At 42.9% G+C, this 19,483-nt stretch overlaps 1 protein-coding gene across 4 annotated transcripts in view; it reads left to right on the plus strand.

The window, feature by feature from the left end:
* The window catches only part of LOC146786071 (dehydrogenase/reductase SDR family member 4-like), a 392,893-nt gene that overhangs the window by 263,220 nt on the left and 110,190 nt on the right, over nt 1-19,483 (plus strand). For all 4 annotated transcript variants that reach the window (XM_085635503.1, XM_085635499.1, XM_085635501.1 and 1 more), the window contains one exon: nt 5,709-5,810. In XM_085635503.1, coding sequence (XP_085491629.1) covers nt 5,709-5,810 — 102 coding nt within the window. The remainder of the gene's footprint in view (nt 1-5,708; nt 5,811-19,483) is intronic.

A 19,483-nucleotide genomic window follows, 5' to 3' on the forward strand; every position in this document is an offset into this window, starting at 1 on the left:
CTCAGTTGTTTGGGGTTTTTTTTTTGCTGCTTTTATTGTGATTTTTCCCACCTGACGTGGGAATAGCAAGCCTGGCGCAGCTTATCGCTGATATTTTATCGCACTTTTTTCACGTTCGGGTTTCCTTTTTTATCGGCGTCCCGGTAATTTTAACGCGGACATTTGACGCGTTATCGGGAAACAATCGCCTGTTGCCGGCGTGTTGAGAATACTCTGTTAACACGGCGCTATTTACCCGCGATAGACTGCGTTATGTAAAATTGCGTTAACCTAGGTTGGCGATAATTCTTGAGAATATCCCCCTGAGTGCCTTAGAATGGGGAGGTGCAGATAGTAATAGCATACAGTGAAGTGGTGTAGAATGGAGTGGTGTAAAGTTGAGTGGAGTGGCGAAGAGTTGAATAGCATGGAGTGGTGTATGGTGTGATGTACACTGTAATGGTGTAGAGTATAACAGCTTACAGTGTAGAGACATAGAGTAGAGTGGCACAGAATGGAGTGGGGTAACTGAAACAGACGTAGCGTGAAAGCGTGAACGGATGTAGATGTAATGTGTCAGGTACATTATGAGGTGTAAATGGTCATTATTAGTAGTATGTGTGAATAGTGTAAGTAGTGTTAATGTTTTTTTTTGTTTTTTAAATATTTATTCACTGACATTTGTTATTTGCATACAGGATTCAATATGGCAATCATTAGAATCCTGCATACAGTGGTCACAGAATAAAAGAAAGGCCAATGTCCATACCATATTTTGTTGCAACAGCAGGGACTATGATCAGGAGAAAAGATTCCAATAGTGGCACAGTCAATTGGTCAAACATCTCAATGAATAACAGTGCAGTATAATGCATTATTCTGTTACCAATAAGGAAATAGAATAAGTAGTGTATCCTACATATGTGATAAACTCAGTTACCAGATAACAGTTCTGGTAAAACAACGTGATCCCTCCCACTCACACCCACCTCTGTAGCTTCCATGTAAATATTGGTACATATCTTATAAATAATCTGCATCTCATTTTCAGCCTGGTTATTGCAGATCGCCCCATGCACATGTTTTATTTAGTAAGTTCAAGTTGATAAGTAGTCCGATCCAACAATATCATCACCCTTCCATTCCACTTAGCTGATCAGGTGGGTGCTGCCTCTGGCCAGGGGGCTCCAACAGAGGCAGTGTCATCGCACTCCAAGCAAGCAAAGTATTCTGTGCTTTATCATTACTCCTGGTCCTTCTCATATGTGCCTCTTCCACCCCAGCCAATTTCAGCATATCTTTCTCCTAAACTTCCCGTGTCGGGGGACGAGGGTCTAACCAGCGTATTGCTTTGCGCCATTTCACCATAGTAAGGCCTAATACAGTAAAGCGCCTGCTCAATCATCTTTTCAGGTTTTCCGGGAGAAGCCCCAGCAGACACTTTTTAACTGTGCGTGGGATATCCCATCCTGACAGATGCTTAAGCAGGGCCAAAATCTCGAGATAGTAGGAAACTACAACAGGGCAGTGCAAACCATATGGAGTTAATGGGCTTCCACAGTCTTGCACCGAGGGCAACTCTGACCCCTTGTTAGATATATGACGTGAAGTCGTTTGGGGAAAGGTAGGACACATGGACGGTAGTGTTAACCTTATACGTTTTAAAAACGTAGGGGCATATTATCAAGAAACGGTGTTTAAATTATCGCCGCTTTAGCGGCATAAAACTGCCGCTAAAGCGGCGATAATGGGCTTGATAATATGCCCTTGAGAATTCCCATAGAAGCCCATGTTTTGGTGTCAACATGGGCTTCTATTTGAATTCTCTGCGGCATATTATCAAGCCCATTATCGCCACTTTAGCGGCAGTTTTCTGCAGCTAAAGCGGCGGTAATTTAAACGCTGTGCTTGATAATATGCCCCTCAGTTATAAATTGTACCTCAGTACACCACCAAACATCCAGATGAGAAGCCAGTATGTGATTCGCTAATGGCTGTGTTTGCCAAAGGTAAAAGGCAGAGATGCAGTTTTTAGCACAGTTTGGCTGCGATCTGCGTTTCACTGTGTGGTGAGTTACTGTCTTAGATATAGAAAAGTAGTAGGTTTTATTTTTGTTCACTACCTTTTCCCAATTTAATAAAGTGTTAATAGATACAGACTCTGTTTTTCGAGTAGAGCAGTAATTTGTAGGTATTACCGCGGAACTCTGTAGACTTTTTTCTGTATGTTTAAATATGTTAAAAATAGCAAATACGCTGTAGTACACTATATTTGTATAATACATTATATTGCAATGTATTTTAAATTTTTTAACATATATATATATATATATATTTAAGTACCGTTGTACTCCCAAGACAGTACCGTGGTACTCCATCCCACTTTAATCAAATGGTTATAGGTAGTGAAAAATATCAAACCTTATACATACCTATATCTCATGTTGAAACGTAGAACACACCCAAACTGTACCTAAAAACAACATGGCTTCCTACAACTTTTGTAAAGGCAGTAATTAGCCAATCAATCAATGACTTGTAATTGCTATGTACAGTGGTACTTACACGCAATACAGCAAAATACTGTGAAATCTTGTGAAAGTACCACAACTGCAGATATCAATAAGTTAAAAGTCCTTATAACTTATAAAATACTTGCCCTAATTACATGTAGTACCCAAAGGATCAAAGGATCATGTGCGGCCCATAATGTGTAAACTTGCCAAATTTCATTCAAATCTGTCCAACCATTGTTGTGCTACACACAAGTACAATGTATATAGGAAATGCACTGCTGCCCAAGTTATTTATTGTCAAATGTCAGAGGAATTCCTATATCTGGTAACTCTAAGTATAACTACAGTGTGGCTATCTACTGCTAATTATATATATAGTAAAAAGGAGTTGTTGATTATTTTCTCTATACCAAACGCTAAATTTGATTTATTAACAAGTGCACCAACAAACATATCACAGATTGCTACAAGGTCATTGCAATGGTTTTGATGATGAGGGAACTGAAAATGGGCCTATTCTTGGGACTGTAAAGGGATCCAGGTCACTTAAGCCTTTGTGGGATTTTAAATAATTGTGCTTTATAGTAGACCTGCAAAAGGCCCCTTGATGTTTTTAGAGGACAGTCTGTAGCATTAAACACACACTAAAGACACTTAAAGTGTTGGTTACCCACACAGATGTCTGGTGTGATTAGACATAAATTGACGGAGTATTTACCAAACACTGGGCCCAATTATGATAATAAGCGGTCGAACCACCGCCCACTGTTGTGGCAGGCAGCAGACCCACCAACAAGCAGTCGGCAGTCTGCCCCATTATGATTTGACCACCGTGGTGGCATCAGAAAGTGCTCTCTTACACTACAGCTTGTGCTGCGACCCAGGAAAAGGGCCTCAGCACAAGCCACAGTATAAAAGAGCACTTTGTGCACATTCATGCACTGTGTGGCATGCACCACATGTGGTGCATGGCACAGAGCACATGCATGTGTGTGGGGGCACTATATGTGCCCCTTGGGCCACTTTGCAGTGGCCCATGACGGATAAGGGTCCTGTTTGAGGCCGCCAAAGTCAGATTCCCGCAGCCATTTCATGGCTTTTGGACCACCATGAAAAGGCTGTCAGAAAGGGACATTGTGATCCCGATGGCGGTGCCTGCCTCGTCACCGCCTCCTTTCGGGATCATGATTCTGACGTTATAATGCGGCGGTCAGAGCGAAGGGCTGTCTGTCAGTGAGACCGCCACCGACAGACTGACGGTGCAGTCCCAACGACAACAAAATCAGCCCCACTGTAAGTGAAGAGTTAAAATTGTTTCAGAAAAAAAGACTTCATGCACATCCTTGAATTCAGCAGAACTGCACAAAGTTAGTCTGAGGATAGCGAGTACACAGCATAAGGCTGGGAATGTTCGGCCAAAAATTGGCCAGTGACTTCACATACTGTGTAGCATATTGGGCAAACTCTGAATGGATGTACTCTTGGGCCCTATTTATGATGGGGGTTGCATCGCTTTTGACCCACGCAACGTGGTTCATGGGCAATACAATCCCCAAATGTGATTTATCAAGCCACGCAAGGCCACTTTATGTAACCCTGAGTGGCTTGATAAATAGGAGCAATTCAACGCAGCGCAAATCCCTGCATTGCGTTACTCTGCCCCGGGGAAGCATTCCATGGGCATTGCGTGGGTGTTCCCATGCAATTCCCATGGATTTTGACACATTCCCAGATTTACTATTCCTGGTAGCCCTGGGAATATGCCAGAACACTACGCATTCCAAGGTGAGGCGTAACAAGGAGAAATATCTTTATTTCTCCTCATTACTTCCTCTTTCTGTGTGCTGCCTTCTGCAGGAGATTGTTTTTGTGCAGTAAGGTGACCAACTTCTTAGTTCAGGATCATGTCAAACCCTGCTTCTCTAACCAAACTGTATGTACATCTGACATCATTCTGCACATAGTACTATTTAAGTTTCTTTCATTTGGTTTACAATAAGCTTTACTGATATAGCAAGTGAACAAAAAGGCAGGAAAAACATGTTTCCAGCACTTAGAATGAATAACAGCAATTAGTATTGGTTGCATGTACGTTGGATGAAAGTAGAACATAAAGAAAGTGGGTCTGTCAAATGTATTTAGTCGTGCCATTGTTGATGCTTTTTACTTTTAGAATGTCATTCACACGGTTGACACAACCAAACTGCTAAAAGCCTTTTTTGTAGAAACTTTTGTTTCTTCATGTTTTTTATTTTGTGTCTCTTTGGGGCGTGGGGGGTGGAGGTGCTGCTTAGCTCCCTCTTCTGTTTTTTTTTTAGACAGTCTTCCCTGCCTTCCATGCCCATTGTGATACTCCCCTCTTACTTTCCCCAGTTTCTTTTTTAGATCCCTTACTCCCTTTTCCACTTTACTCTGGTTTTGTACAAACCCATTACTCCTACTCCTTATTTACACCTCCAGCTTTAGATACATTTGTTTTACAAATCCCTTATTCCCACTCCTGGTTTACTTATTTTTAGCCCCTCCTACCCCTCCTGATTCAATTCTAGTTTTTTAAGAAAACCCATTACTTCCATTCCCATTTCTTACTCCAATTTTTCGAACATTTACTCTCCTTCCATTTTCCTGTTTTTTTTACAAACTGCTTAGTTCCCATCCCACTTTACTTTCTTATTTCAAACCCCGATTCCCTCTCCCACTTTACTCCCCCATTTAACAAACCCCCTGCTATTTCACCTTCCTGATGTATGCCTCCCCCATCCTGGATCTTCAACCCCATTTTTCCTTCTTACCCCCTTACATGCTATCCTGTACAAAAATCATTTTCTTTTTCCATTGAATCACTATATTTTCATAGAAAAGGTATCTTGTCATTTTAACTTTTCTGTAACATGAAGTTTGGTCAGTATGTTTTAACAAGCTGAATTTCTTCACTTTATAAATTCATCAAAATGAGAGATAATAATTTTTAAAAACTGAAACCAATGTTGATTGTTGTACATTCCTTCTGAACAGAAAGTGCAAAATTCCAATAAAAAATACCTATTTAAAAGGCGTGGGTGAAGACATTCTTGTTTATATGTTCTTCAGTATCTACTTTCATGCCAGTATTTAGTGTGGTCTCAAGCCTACCTTGAGTGTATTTAATAAAACTTGTGTTGTTTAATCGATGCACCATACTCAATTAATTCTCTTATCTTGATTTTTAATGAGGCTCTTGATACATATGGAGGAATCGACTGTCTCTTCTCTAATGCAGCATTTGACCTAGCTCCCAAAAATGTTTTGGACTCGACCGAAGAAGAGTGGGACAAGGTAAGAATGTAATGTTCTCATTTTCAACAATTTTGGCTAACATTGTCATATTTGTCCTTACAAAAGAACTCATTTTATTCTGATCCTCCAAAATGTTACTTATATTTAATACAATAAAAAGGTTCAAGGTTCTTCTTATCTCATTACTAAGCTATGATGTTGAGCACACTCCTTCCCAGGGAGGCTGATCCTCCATAGCATCCTGCACTCGATTCTTGCAAATGAGCAAGCGAGAGAGTAAATAAGTGTGTGACAGAGGGATGGCATGAGGGTCAGGGAACATCTAACCTATTTTCCAGATGTGGATCTGTACCTGAAAATCCAAAAGTGGAGTAGGGCAGGAACTCTGAGCAGAGGCACAGAACAGCCTATGCCCATCCGCTTCAGAATTACAGAAACAGCATGCAATGCTCAACCCCATAAGCCAGAATCTGTATTGCCCCGCACTAGCAATAACCCAGTGAAATTTACCACCAGATGCTGGTAAACCCAGGGAGCAACATGGGGGTCTGGGTCCTGGAGGTTGTTCCCATTCAGAACAGTTTAACTCATGATCCTGTTAACTCATGGGGAGATTCTGCGTGGAATCCACTTTGTCTAATTAGATATATAATGTTGATGTAATTTCTGTTGCTAGGTCTTATATGAAATAAGATGTTCTAGAGAAAAGGCAGGGAGGCTTCTTTTTACAACACAATGATCTTTTACCCACTTAGAATACTCCAGTGCTAGTACAAGTCACACAAGTGTTGCTAAAGTAAATACTGAGTTTAAAAAAGAAAAGCATATCTCCAGTATTGGGATCAGCAAGATTGTTATATCAAAATCAGGGGTAATCCCATAGATGACCAGTACTCAAAGAAAGAAATGAAAATAGATATTGCAAAAGTAATCAAAGGACTAGTAAAGAGAGCCTGAGAGTTGAAGATGTTTCAAGAAACTATAGAGTAACACTTGCTTAAGGATTTGATTGAAAATTGTCTGGCTATCGCAAGCAAACCTCAGAAACCTGAAACCTTCACAGGGTATGTGTGTTCACTAATTCATCTCTTTCCAGGTGATACAGGGAAAGACCAGCAAAGGTAAGGTAGTGTGAGGCTAATGAAGAACTCCCAAATCACCTGGAAAGTCACACTGGCCAGCTACGTTGAAAAGTGTATCTACAAATGCAAAGGTCCCCACATCCCCAATTCTTGTATGGCACCATTCCATGGAGCATTCTCAGTCCCATCTACTTCCCAAATACATGTATTAGATAAGAAGACCCAGCAAGAGAGTACATATGTATACAGTAAACTACTACGATACAAAACGAATCGGAAAATGCTAGCAGAAAACTAGTAAGTACTGAACCTGAAGAATTAAAACAATGCAGCCAGGAACCTTTATCTTCTCATATGAATTACTTCAAACTGCTAAAATTAACTGACAACATGTTTTCTAACAAAATTATACCAGACTGAATGACCTAGTATCGCAAACAAAATGTGCATGTGTAAAAACAGACCTGCAAAGAAGTGATGTATAGACAGTGGGACATTAGGTCACAATGCCACATTGAAAGATTGCATGTATTTAATATTTCCTAGTCTATGCAGAGCTCAGCTCAACCAAGAAGGTATAAAAGCATTTCATACAATAACTACCTTCAAACACATTACTACAATAAGTGGATTCCCGATTACTTGATTACAACTGCCATTTATCTGGACACACAGACAGACAGATGCTTCTCTTCCAATTGGCTCCCATGCATGGGTGTAACACAAAATAATAGGACCCCCTGCAGAATGGGATGAGGGGCCCATAATTTTCTCATATCTCACAAATATTAATTGACTTTTGGCTGAATGGGGCCCCCTTGAATGTTTGGGGTGTCCCCTGTGGGGCTGTGCCCCCCTGTGCCGCAGGAGCCTGTGTTACTCTCCTGTTCCTGTGATTGCTTGATGCTGTTAATGCTGCCAATGGTTGACACTCTGCCATGCCCAGTGCTGGCTGGAATTTCAGAGCTCCTGCTCCAAGTTTTCGGATTTACAGGTCTTTGGGCAGACCTTCCCCAGACCTACCCCAGACCACCCATGTGCTGTTCCCTCACTACCTTTGCTTTCCTGCTCTTCTTCCGGCCTCATTGCTGGAGGGGCTAGGGACAGCTCAAGCTTGGGCAGTGAGGCAGAGGAGTCACAGAGTGCTATCTATCCGTATCAACTTCCATCCTTGCCACTCCCATGCAAGGTAGCATCTTCCTCCTTCTACTGCCTACTCTGGCGGCCTTGGTGTGTGGCTTTGGGCCCCCCTCCTAGTTTTTACTCTGCTCTGCCACTTCAGTGGCCTTAGTTTTGCCTGGAAGTTTGAACAGCTGCCTCCGGTGGACTGTGAGGAGGAGGTGGCCACTTCTGTGACTGAGCAACTGGACTGTTGGCGTCTTGACTTTTAGATCCTCTCACAGCTCCAGCAGCTAGGAATATTTGGTAAGCTGTCTGGTTTTGTACCTGGGTTTGTGTATAAAGTGCAGCAGAGCAAAAGGGGGGGGGGGGCTACTAAGGCTCCTAGGTTAACAGTGGCAATATGCATCTTGTAGTATAGAGTGTGAAGAGGAAATCTAAGAGGGCCAGCTACACATCCACACACAGAAGCCTACAATAAACTTAAAGGAGCCTAAACTGAAAAGGAATTGCGATTCTCCTATTACCATGACCAGAGAATCTGGATTTCATTAAAGACACGGAGGCTGACACTATGCATTATCTTTTAATGCAACTTCAAGTACAGCCGCCACTAGTAGTTACATCACAAAGAAGAAACATCTAGAACAACAAGTTTATCCAGGCAACAGCAGTACAAGGATCAGCCTCTTTTAAATGCAATGAAAAACAGGAAAGAAGAAGAAAAACTTCCTCCGTGGCAACGAAGTCCAAAAGTTGGTGACATCCAAAGATCACCCTATGAAGGTGAGAGAAAACAACGGATGTTAAAGATAGCATAAACCACATTCAAAAATTGCAATCAAGATTAAGGATAGCAAAACCACAAAGGCAATAGTAGTCAAAAAGGAAATATGAAAGAGTAATGTAGTAAAACAAAGCATTATATAATGCGAATAAACAAGAGGCTAAAATCCACTCTGGGAAGGGAGTGGTGGGATAATGTCAGCCTCCGTGTCTTTAATGAAATCCAGATTCTCTGGTCATGGTAATAGGAGAATCGCAATTTCATTACAAGACCGGAGGCTGCCATTATGCATGTTGGTAGTCAGAGAGAATTACATCTGACATGTGTTCGACAGGTTTGCAGTAATGTCTTGCAAAGGTAAAGGAGCTTGACCAATCAGCTGCTTTAAGGATGTCGTCTAATTTGGCTCCTTTCCAAAAGGACTGACTAGCCATAGCTCCCCTTAAGGAATGAGCTTGAAATCTAGATAGATCGATGCCTGCCAATTGCATAGCTAATTTAACCCATCTAGCTATTGTAGAAGAAGAAACAGGTTTAAAGGGTCTGACGAAAGAAAGTAGGAGTTGGGTCATGCCAGAAGAGCGAAGAGGGGTAGTTCTTAGGTCATATTCTCTCATGCAGTCGACTACACATAACTTCTTACAAGAGTCAAATCTAGGGTAAAAAACCATATCAGACATTGTTTTAGTTCTTCTAAGAATATCGAATCTGACGCCGAAGGCATCATAGGATCTGTTGGATACCTCTAAGGCTTTAACATCCGAGACCCTACGGCAGGAAATAAGGCAAAGGAGCGAAGCTAGTTTGATCGAGAGAAATTTGTTGCTTAACAGACTATTATCCGGCCAATTACAAAAAAGGTCAAGATAGTCTTACGTCCCAAAGCGAGTCATATTTAGGTTTAGGAGGTCTCTTAAGTCTGATACTTTTCATTACTCTACAAATGATTGGGTTTTTGCCAATGGATCGACCATTAAGGAGGGAATGACCAGCGGAAATGGCCGACCTATAACAGTTAATGGATCTGTAGGAAAGACCTCTGTCAAATTGTTCTACCAGGAAATTGGTTACATGCACAATAGGGGCCTCCACGGAATCCAGGTTCCTTTCCATGCACCAACGAACCCATCTTTTCCAGATTCCGTTGTACCTAGAATGGGTACCGGGTGCCCAGGAGTCCTGGAGGAGAGAAGAAGCTTGCGCCGAAAGTCCAGTGATTTCGTTGGCTCGCCTGACACTTTCCAGGCAAGAAGGTTCAAAGTCCCATTCAGAGCAAGGGGGTGATCGAAATCGTTTTTGTCCTTTAGGAGGTCTGGAGCAGCTGGGAGTAGAAAGGGTTTTTCGTTAGCTAATTCCAATGTTGAGGGGAACCAAGCTTGGGACGGCCAAAACGGCGTTATCAGGACTATTGATGAGCGTTCCGTCCTCAACTTCTGGAGGACACGCTGGATCATTGCAAAGGGGGGAAAGGCATATCCCCGAAGGTCCTTCCAGTGTTGGAGAAAGGCGTTCACTGCTAGGGCCCCCGGGTCTGGGAGGCAGCTGAAATAACTTGGGAGTTGTGTTGTGAGTCTGCTTGCGAAGAGGTCTATTTCTAGAGGACCCCAAAAAAGGTTTAGATTGTTGAATATTATTGGATTTAATTTCCAATCGGTATGATCTACGAGGAACCTTGAATTCCAATCCGCACAGACATTTTTTAGGCCGGGTAGATATTCTGCTTTTAGGGAAATTTGGTGTTTTAAACAAAACATCCATAATTCCTTGGCCAGGTTGGAGAGGTCCGGAGACCTTGTTCCCCCTAGGCGATTTATATAAGCAACGGCCGATATGTTGTCCATTTTGAGGAGGACTGATTTCCCTTGAAGGGATTCCCTGAAGCTCATTAGGGCATAAAGACCAGCGGTAAGTTCCAGGAAGTTTATATGGAGGCAGCTCTCCGAATAAGACCATGATCCCCCGGTGCTTTGGTTCTGAAAACAGGCACCCCAACCATGAAGGCTTGCATCCGATTCCAGAATCAGGTCCGGAGAAGTCCCAAAAATGGCCTTTCCGCTCCATGCGTCCAAATTCTCCAGCCACCAAGAGAGTTCCTCCTTGGCCTCTGGGACCAGATGAATTTGGTCTCCGTACCAAAGTCCGGAACGTAGGGCATTCCCTTTGAGTCTCTGGAGAGCTCGGTAATAAAGAGGGCCAGGGAAGATGGCTTGGATAGATGATGAAAGGAGGCCCAGAAGTCTGGCTAGTTCCCGCAAGGTTAGGAGGTTTGACTTTAGGACGTGGCGTATTTCTTTGCGAATCTTCGATATCTTTTTCCGAGGGAGTAAAAGCATGGACTTCACGGTGTCTACCGTGAAGCCAAGGAATTCTAGAGATCTGGAGGAAGTCATGATGGACTTCTCCCTGTTTATAATAAACCCTGTGCTTTCTATCAAATCCACCGTAGATTTTAAGTCCTTCAGGATCTGAGAGCTGTCTTGGGACATGATTAGAATGTCGTCTAGATAGATTATGAGGCAGACGCCTCTTTCTCGAAGGAACGTGGTAATAGCCTTCATGACCTTGGTGAAACACCAGGGGCTGAAGATAGGCCGAAGTGAAGGGCTTGGAACTGATATAGATGTTTGTTCCAAACAAATTGAAGAAAAGGTCGGGATTCCTCTGCCATAGGAATAGTGAAGTAGGCGTCCTTCAGGTCTAGTTTGACTAGCCAGTCCCCTTCTAAAAGCATGTCCTTGAGGAGATGGATACCTTCCATCTTGAAATGATTGTAAGTGACAAATCTGTTCAAGTTCCTTAGGTTTATTACAGGTCTCCACCCTTTGTCCTTCTTTTCCACGAGGAAGATATTGCTTACGAAGTTTAAGGAAGCCCAAGGAACTTCTCGAATCGCACCTTTCGTTAACATAGAAGTTACTTCCTCCTCGACAATAGAATGTTGTTCCCGAGTCAAGCTTAATGTTAGAGGAGTTGAGGTCTGGAATGGTTCCTCCGTGAAATCTATTCTGAAACCTTGTACAGTCTCTAAAACCCAAGTATCGTGTGTAATTTGCTCCCAAACGTGGAAGAAAAGCCTTAGGCGACCCCCTACTTTTAGAGTTAAAGAAGAAGAGAGGAGAGAAGGAGTACTCACTTGTTGGATTTTGAGTGGAGATGCCTCTTGACCTGAAATTTCTTGAACAGAAGGAACGACCTCGTTGAGGGAAGAAAGAGGAGTTGTGTTGGTAACCTCGTCCGAAACCTCTTGATCTTGAAAAGGGTCTTTGAAAGAAGCGGCCAGCAGAACGACCCCTTCTGCCGGCCCTTGCAAAAACATTAGGGTTAAACACTCTGCGCATGTTGGCTTGCGCTCTATCCAGAGCAGTAAAGGTAGCTACGTACTTCCCCAGGTCTTTGATCATATCTTCACCAAATAACAAACCATTTGGATTAGAGGAGGACTCTTTCTCCGCCATATCGCAGAGTTTAGGGTCAATCTTAGAGAGGACTATTTTCCTCCTTTCTGTAATGAGGGATGTGTTGGCATTACCCAATAGAATAAGTGCCCTCTGACTCCATCCCCGTAGGAGGTCAATATTAGGTTGAGTCCCTTTGATATAGCTTTCTTCGATAAGATCGATCATACGGCCTAAGGGGCCGAGCATGTCAAGCATGCGATCTTGAAAAGTTTTGAGGGAGCGTTCAAACCCTTTCCTAGGGTCTCTGCCCAATTTAAATAAGAATTTAATTAGCTCTGGGTCTAGGTTGGGGGTAAGGCAAAATTTGTCCTCAATGACAGGGCGTGGGCATTCGGTCCTAAGAATATTTCTTGCCTCTCTTTCTAAAGGGTGCTTGACCCAAGTTTTAATAAATTGGGCTACATGATTTTGGGGCCACCACTGAGAGCTTCTAGGGTGTTGAATGTTGTCAGGGGAAAACATTTCTCCACCGAGGGGATCAAGAATAACTTTTTTAGAGGAGCAGGGGAGTTCTTCTTCAGAGAAATCGGGGTCAAAATCATCCTCATTTTGATCGAGATCCAGTATATACTCGTCAAGTGATTCGTTAGAGGGTACGCTAGGCAAGAGAGGGGTAGCATTGCCATTAGGATATTGTGAGCCGCTTAGGGCATCCCAGTGAGGTGTGTCGTTATAGGCACATCGTTTCTTTGGGGCGCTTAGGCCACCCGTAGCATTTGAGGAGCTTAGTCCTCCTTCAGGTTTTGAGGCGCGTGGTCCTCCCAATATAAATGAGGTGCTTTGACCTCCCATACTTCTCTCATTATTTAAGTTGTTGCATTTTTTGGTTCTTTTACCCCCAACATTAGGTGGTTCGTTGGACTGCGCTCCGAGGAGTGCGGGGGGTCTCTTACCTGCAACAATCTTGTCAATAGTCTCCCTCATGCAGGAATGAATCTCCTTATGGATCATTTTTTTGATAAGATCCTCTTTCTTAGAAGGAGCGGGTGTAATAATTTGAGGGTCATCAGAGTCGGACATATCAGACATTTTTCCCTCTTTTTTTTTTTTTTTTAAGTCACTTGGAGTGTTTAAATTAGAAGAGTAAATTAGTTTCTGATAATAATCACTTGAAAAAAGGGGGGAGTAGAAGTATTATTGTTGGATGGGGCAGAAAGCAGGCAAAACGAAGTTCCCAACTGTCGATAGGCAGCTGTTGTGGGGAGTTGCTATGAAACGGCATTGTGAGGGGGGTCGTTGCTAACGATTTTCCTCTAACGAGGGAGCAGCGAGACGAACGCGATGTCTCTCGTCTCTATAACCATTTTTTTATTTTTTTTATTTTAATAATTGAGGCCAAGCAGTAAATGGGGGGAAAAAGAAGTACGTCCTGCAGCTTAGACGTTGAAGCTGCGGGAGATCGTGAAGCTGCGGGAGATCGTGATCGTGATGGCTGCAGCGGGTGATGTACGGAGCCGGCCGGCTGCGGTAGGCGGGAAGCGGAACCAGGATCGGGATTGTGAAGAGAGGCGAGGGGTAAGCGTAAGTCAGAGAGCGCTCGTAGTTCAAGGTAAACGCACACAGATTAGTAAGGGGTACGAGGAGAGAGTCTAGTGCACTAGTGCACAAAGATGATACACGGTGGTATCGCAAATGGCAGAGATGACAAATATATGCTCCTAAATCGAAGTAAACGCACACAGCTTAGCAACGGGTACGAATACGAGGAGAGACTCGCAACACTATTGGACAAAATGATACAGCATTTTACAAGTTACGACAATGGTAGCGTAAGAGACATATAAACACATGCTCAATAAAGTTATAGTACACCTTATAAGAAGGAGTAGACAAGTAAAACAATAGAAGCAGTATTAGTATAACCAGATAGTAAACTATAGTATAAGAAGACCAAAAAGGTTAGGAGATAAAAGAAAGCCAACTTATCTGACTTGAAGCCGCATTTAAAAGAGGCTGATCCTTGTACTGCTGTTGCCTGGATACACTTGTTGTTCCAGATGTTTCTTCTTTGTGATGTAACTACTAGTGGCGGCTGTACTTGAAGTTGCATTAAAAGATAATGCATAATGGCAGCCTCCGGTCTTGTAATGAAATCCAGAATTAATCTAAAATCAATGTTAAAGGAATATAAAAGGATTCTAAAGGGTCAAGACCTGATTCAGTCTCTTCCATTTTGGTCAAGGACCACTACGGAAGCGGCCGGTTGCGTACGTGCTCTTGAGAGGTGGTACTTGTCCTCGCCTAGTGCAACCTGCCATATCCTCCTAGTTTTCCTGAATTTCATTTATTCCGGGAAGCTAGTCTTGTGTAGTGATAAGCTCAGAAGGGTATGGCAGCTTCCCAGTTGGTTCAAACAGGGGCAAGCATCTCAAGAAGGTGGCCATGATGTGGCTCGTAGCAAAGTGCCTCGTGCCAGTAGGTCTGACCATCTTCAGGCAGGAATCTGGCAACATGGCTTCTAGATTGTTACCAAACAGCGGGATTACCTGGCTCCCCATGATCTAACTAGCCAGGTGCATTGCTTCACAAAGGTACAGAGCCACTGCGTTAAATTCTACTTGGGCAGAGAATACTTGAGTGGAGAGACGTACAAATCTTTAAGGAATATCTTTACCAGTCCTAGCTCCAATAATGAGGGCTATCAGACAAAACTCTAGATCAAGACTACAAGCTGCTCATGCAGCATCTATTAGTTACCCTATGACTATAAGCTTCACTTGCATATGGGAATATTCCTGGGGAATAACTTGATCCAAGTCAGCTACCATAAGCCAGAAAATCAGACAGAAGATGATATGAACGATTATGCAAGCAGCTACCTAACACTGTGAAAGTGGGTAAAAGGAAAAGGTTGATAAACCCGTTGTTAAGAAACAGGCAAAAATGGCATTGCCTAATTGTCTGCCATCTACTCCTACCAAAACTTAAACCTCCTCACAGCCACCTAGTTGTCTCTAAAAATATGGAAAAGGAAAATCAAGAAAGCCCATTGTTATGAAAGTCAGAAGCACCTGCCCATAAGCTGACTCACTGGTCACCGAAACTAGAGGTCTGATTATGAGTTTGGTGGTCTTACTGCCATGTGGCCACGGCGACTGTCTTCTGCCTGATGTATCACGATGTCATCGCTGGCTAGCGGCGGTGTTTCTGACAGCGGGGAATATTTTTTCAAATGTGTCGATGCAGGTGTGTATATTTTGACTGCACAAGTGTTAAATTCACACATATGCACGATACGTGAACAAAATACCTACTACCAGACCTTTCCCATTGCTGGAGTCTGGACTACATGTGCAAAGTTCAGTCAATGGGTAAACAGTATAAAATGGACTTACCTGGATTTCGGTGACAACAGATGATGCTGCTGCTGTGAAGTGGGCCCTGAAGGAAGGGATCCACGTGGGAGACTGAAGGGAAGAAAAGGAAATGAGTGAGTATGCACCTCAATTCCTTCGATTCCGCTGACTCGAAGCAGGCTGTCTTCCCACCACGGTCGGCTTGACAGGAAGCCAACTCATAATTCTGATGACGGTGAAATTGTCTGTACTGCACTCTGACAGCTGCTTTCTTGCTATCACCATTGCATCGATCTGCAAATGGCTGATGGCGTCGGTGGTAATTTCCTTCAACAGACCACCAATATCGTAATTCGACCAACGGACCGCAGTGTGAAATCTGACTGCCGAACTTGTGATCAGACCCCTAAGTCAGTTCTAGCCCCAATGTCATCAAATAGAATTGCTGACTTGTATGCCAAAAGTTTGACATTAGAATGCCCGGTTGCAGCCGCCCCTTTCTCATTCTCCACCTGTAGCTTTAAACTGGAAGAAAATCATTTATCAGTCCAGCAAGGGGAAATTGTAGTCCTTGGTCAAGGTGAGATGCCATTAAATGTGGAATTTAATCCACTTTGTACTGAAGGAGCCTAAAGCAAGCCAATGATCAATAATACTGCTTCACTTGAACAAAATAAATCCTTTTATCAGTCTGCGTGAACAATACCCTTATGAATGTCGCAGAGGTTCATAAGAAACAAGAGTATGGGGATTGCCTCTTGGCTGGTGTATTAATAAACTGCAGTTTTCCACATCTTCTAGATAGGGAAACTCTACCCTCATATTCCCAAAACGTTTTGTCTTCAAGAATTATCAGTAGGGCAAGTAAGAAAAACAAACAGGACTCACTAGAATTGGACGATGAAATATTCAGCCTAGTTGCCCCCTACAATTTGCCCCTGTGTGACATCCTATGTTACATGCCTATATATTACACGGAGGTCTAATACCTCTCTTCCTCTAAATACAGTCACTCCTTCTCCGATAGAAGGCAAGTTCAAATATGCTCCACCTGAAACCCCTACTGCGCAACCAATTCTCACAAACCATGTGCCTGACATTAGATATAGTGGCTATTGCCCTAACGTCCAATCAACTAAATTGGGATGAACAAATTATGGTGATGCGCTGTATGTTTACGGACATTGCAATAATAGAATGCGAGCAATGAGGAAACAGTGAAGGACTCCAGTCAATCAATCAATCAGTGATCTTTATTCGGGTATATGAAAATATCCATAAAAAGAACATGTTATAAACAGTCAAAATTCCAATATAGATTAAACTAATATACACATATACACATAAATACAAGCTTTAAAATATACCCAGACTCTACAAAGGTAGTAAAAAGCCAAAAATATTACCAGTTTAAATGCGAGACATTATATGCAAACCCAGGCTAATTCAACAGTGTAAGGTTTCACCATTATTATGAGAGGGCTAAGCCATTCATCATACATGTGACTCAGAAAGAAGCTACAGGGCAACCCTAGATGGTATCCTAATAACCTTCCATGACTCGATAAATCCAAGATGCTAATCCTCTCCTCTGGTAATCCTTAATTTTACTGCCAGTCTTAAAAAATGTACAGTGCTGAACAAAGTAAAAGGGTCGGAGGATAGTTTTAGAAATAAAAGAGCCACGTTATCCTGCCTAATTTTAGACCGTCTTAAAATGGTTTTTAAAAACAAGGACCTGGGACGAGCATAAAAAGGACAAATTAGAACGAAGTGAAGAGTATCTTGCGGAGATCTTAGATCGCAGCCGCAACACCCTTTTATGTTTATGTATGTTACAAACCCAGCTGGAACTGATAAAATATGATGCAGAAGGTTTAACCTAAATCTAGTCATCAAAAATCTGTACTGTCTGTTATACATGTTAGAAAGATAAAATTCCATACCCGGGCATGATTTTGTTAGCAGGTAGGGTCTTACTTTAACTTTCCTCCCTTCTCTGTCCTCTCTTTCCCTAGCTATGCACCGCAAGAATTCCGCCTTTATGACACCCTTATCTCTGGTGGATAATGTGAGTGGTTCGTTAAAAAAATTAACATAACCCAATCAGCTCAAGGTGTCCCTTACATATTTGACCCAGGGTATTCGATGACCTTTATCCCCCCTAATGCAATCCTCAAGAATATGTCTACTTAGGCTTGCCTCTGGGTTTGTCCAAATTTTTATCCAGCAAATAATGGGTTTGATGCTTGCCCTCTCACTGGAGTACGTAATACCAAGCTCCTCATGAACTGTAAAGGAAGGGATACTTTGGGGCACTTGCAAAAGCCTTCTTAGGAACTTGTTTTCCTCCATTTGGATTTTTGATAAATCTGTAAAGCCCCATACCTCACTCCCATATAGGGTCTTGGCACAACATTCCGAGCTATATAATTGCACTATTTCATTAGGTGACCAACAACCAAGTCTAGTGGCATAATTCATAAGTGAGCCCACCGAACTGGTTTGTTGGCTACATTTGTGCCTAACCAATGGATTAAAATTAAGATCCTTATCAAATAGAATCCCCAAGTAGTTAAAAACATTTACTTTTTCTAGTTTATGTGCCCCAATTGTGAAAATAAATTTCTTAGAAGGCATTTTACCTGCTTCCATGACATATGACTTGGAGAGGTTGGGGACTAAGTCTAGGTCCGCCATAAAGGTGACAAATCCGCTAATAAGAGCCTGTAGGCCCCTTCCCGTACGCGCCAGGAGGACCGCGTCGTCAGCATATAGGAGGACGGGTATACTTCTCCTCCCAATGCGAGGGCAGTCTGCCCCCAGAACTCCGAGCACCTTATCTAAACCGTTTATGTAAAGCGTGAATAGAAAAGGCACCAGGATGCATCTTTGCCTCACCCCCCCCCCCTCCCCCCCCCTGCACGAGAAGTCTTCCGAGAGGTCCCCCTCGTCGCTAAACCTGACCTGTGCCGTTGTGTTTTGATGAAGCATTCATAAGAAATATATCAGCCCTGGGTCCACACCCATGAGTCCTAAAATTTCCTACAGCTTCCTTCTGTTAACACAGTCAAATGCTGCTGAGAGATCCATAAAAGCCAGGTACCCAGTGCCCTCCCTAGCCTGAGTATACTTGGCCACCAGGTGATAAAGATTGAGACACTGGTCTGTCGTTGAGCGACTATTGCGGAACCCATACTGTATGTCTATGATAATATCATTTTCATCTGCCCAGACCATTAAACGGTTTAGGATGACCCTCCCCAAAACTTTCGCCGTGACGTCAATAAGGGATATTGGTCGATAACACTGCGGGTCATTCCTATTTCCCTTTTTAAACACGGGCACAATAGCGGCCGTGGACCATGAACTGGGCATACCTACTTCAGTGGCTGTGTTGAATAGTGAGTATGGGAGCCCAAAGATCTACCTGATTTTTAAATAGGTCTGGAGGAATCCCGTCTGGTCCTGGAGACTTTCTTACTACCAGGCCGTCTATTCCTAATTTGACCTCAGCTACCGTAAAACACGTCCATGTGCACACTGGGAATCCTGTAACTGGAGTTAATTGCTCCTCTGATCCACCATGATTATATAAACTCGTGAAGTGGAACACCCATGCTTCTGGCAAGATATGGCACTCCACTTTCGATTTGTTTGATGACTGAAAGCAAGGGTCATTAATTACCCTCCAAAAGCTATTCGTGTCCCGGCGCTCGGCAGCCTCTCTCAGTGACTCCCAAGCCTGAATTTGTAGTAAAAATGTTCACTGTTTAATGGCCCTTTTGTAACGAGTCCTGCAAGCAACGATCGTGCCCCTATCCTTTGGGACTGTTTTAAGTGCCAGCTTCAGGTCCCTATGGGCCCTTGAGCAATCATGATCAAACCATCTAGGGTTAGTGTCACCCTGCGTCTTCATTTTGCCCCTCAAGAGACTATCTATTTGCTGGGCAGTGCCCTCAAAAGCTCT

Source organism: Triturus cristatus, chromosome 11 (assembly GCF_964204655.1).
Source record: "Triturus cristatus chromosome 11, aTriCri1.1, whole genome shotgun sequence".
Classification (NCBI taxonomy): Eukaryota; Metazoa; Chordata; class Amphibia; order Caudata; family Salamandridae; genus Triturus; species Triturus cristatus.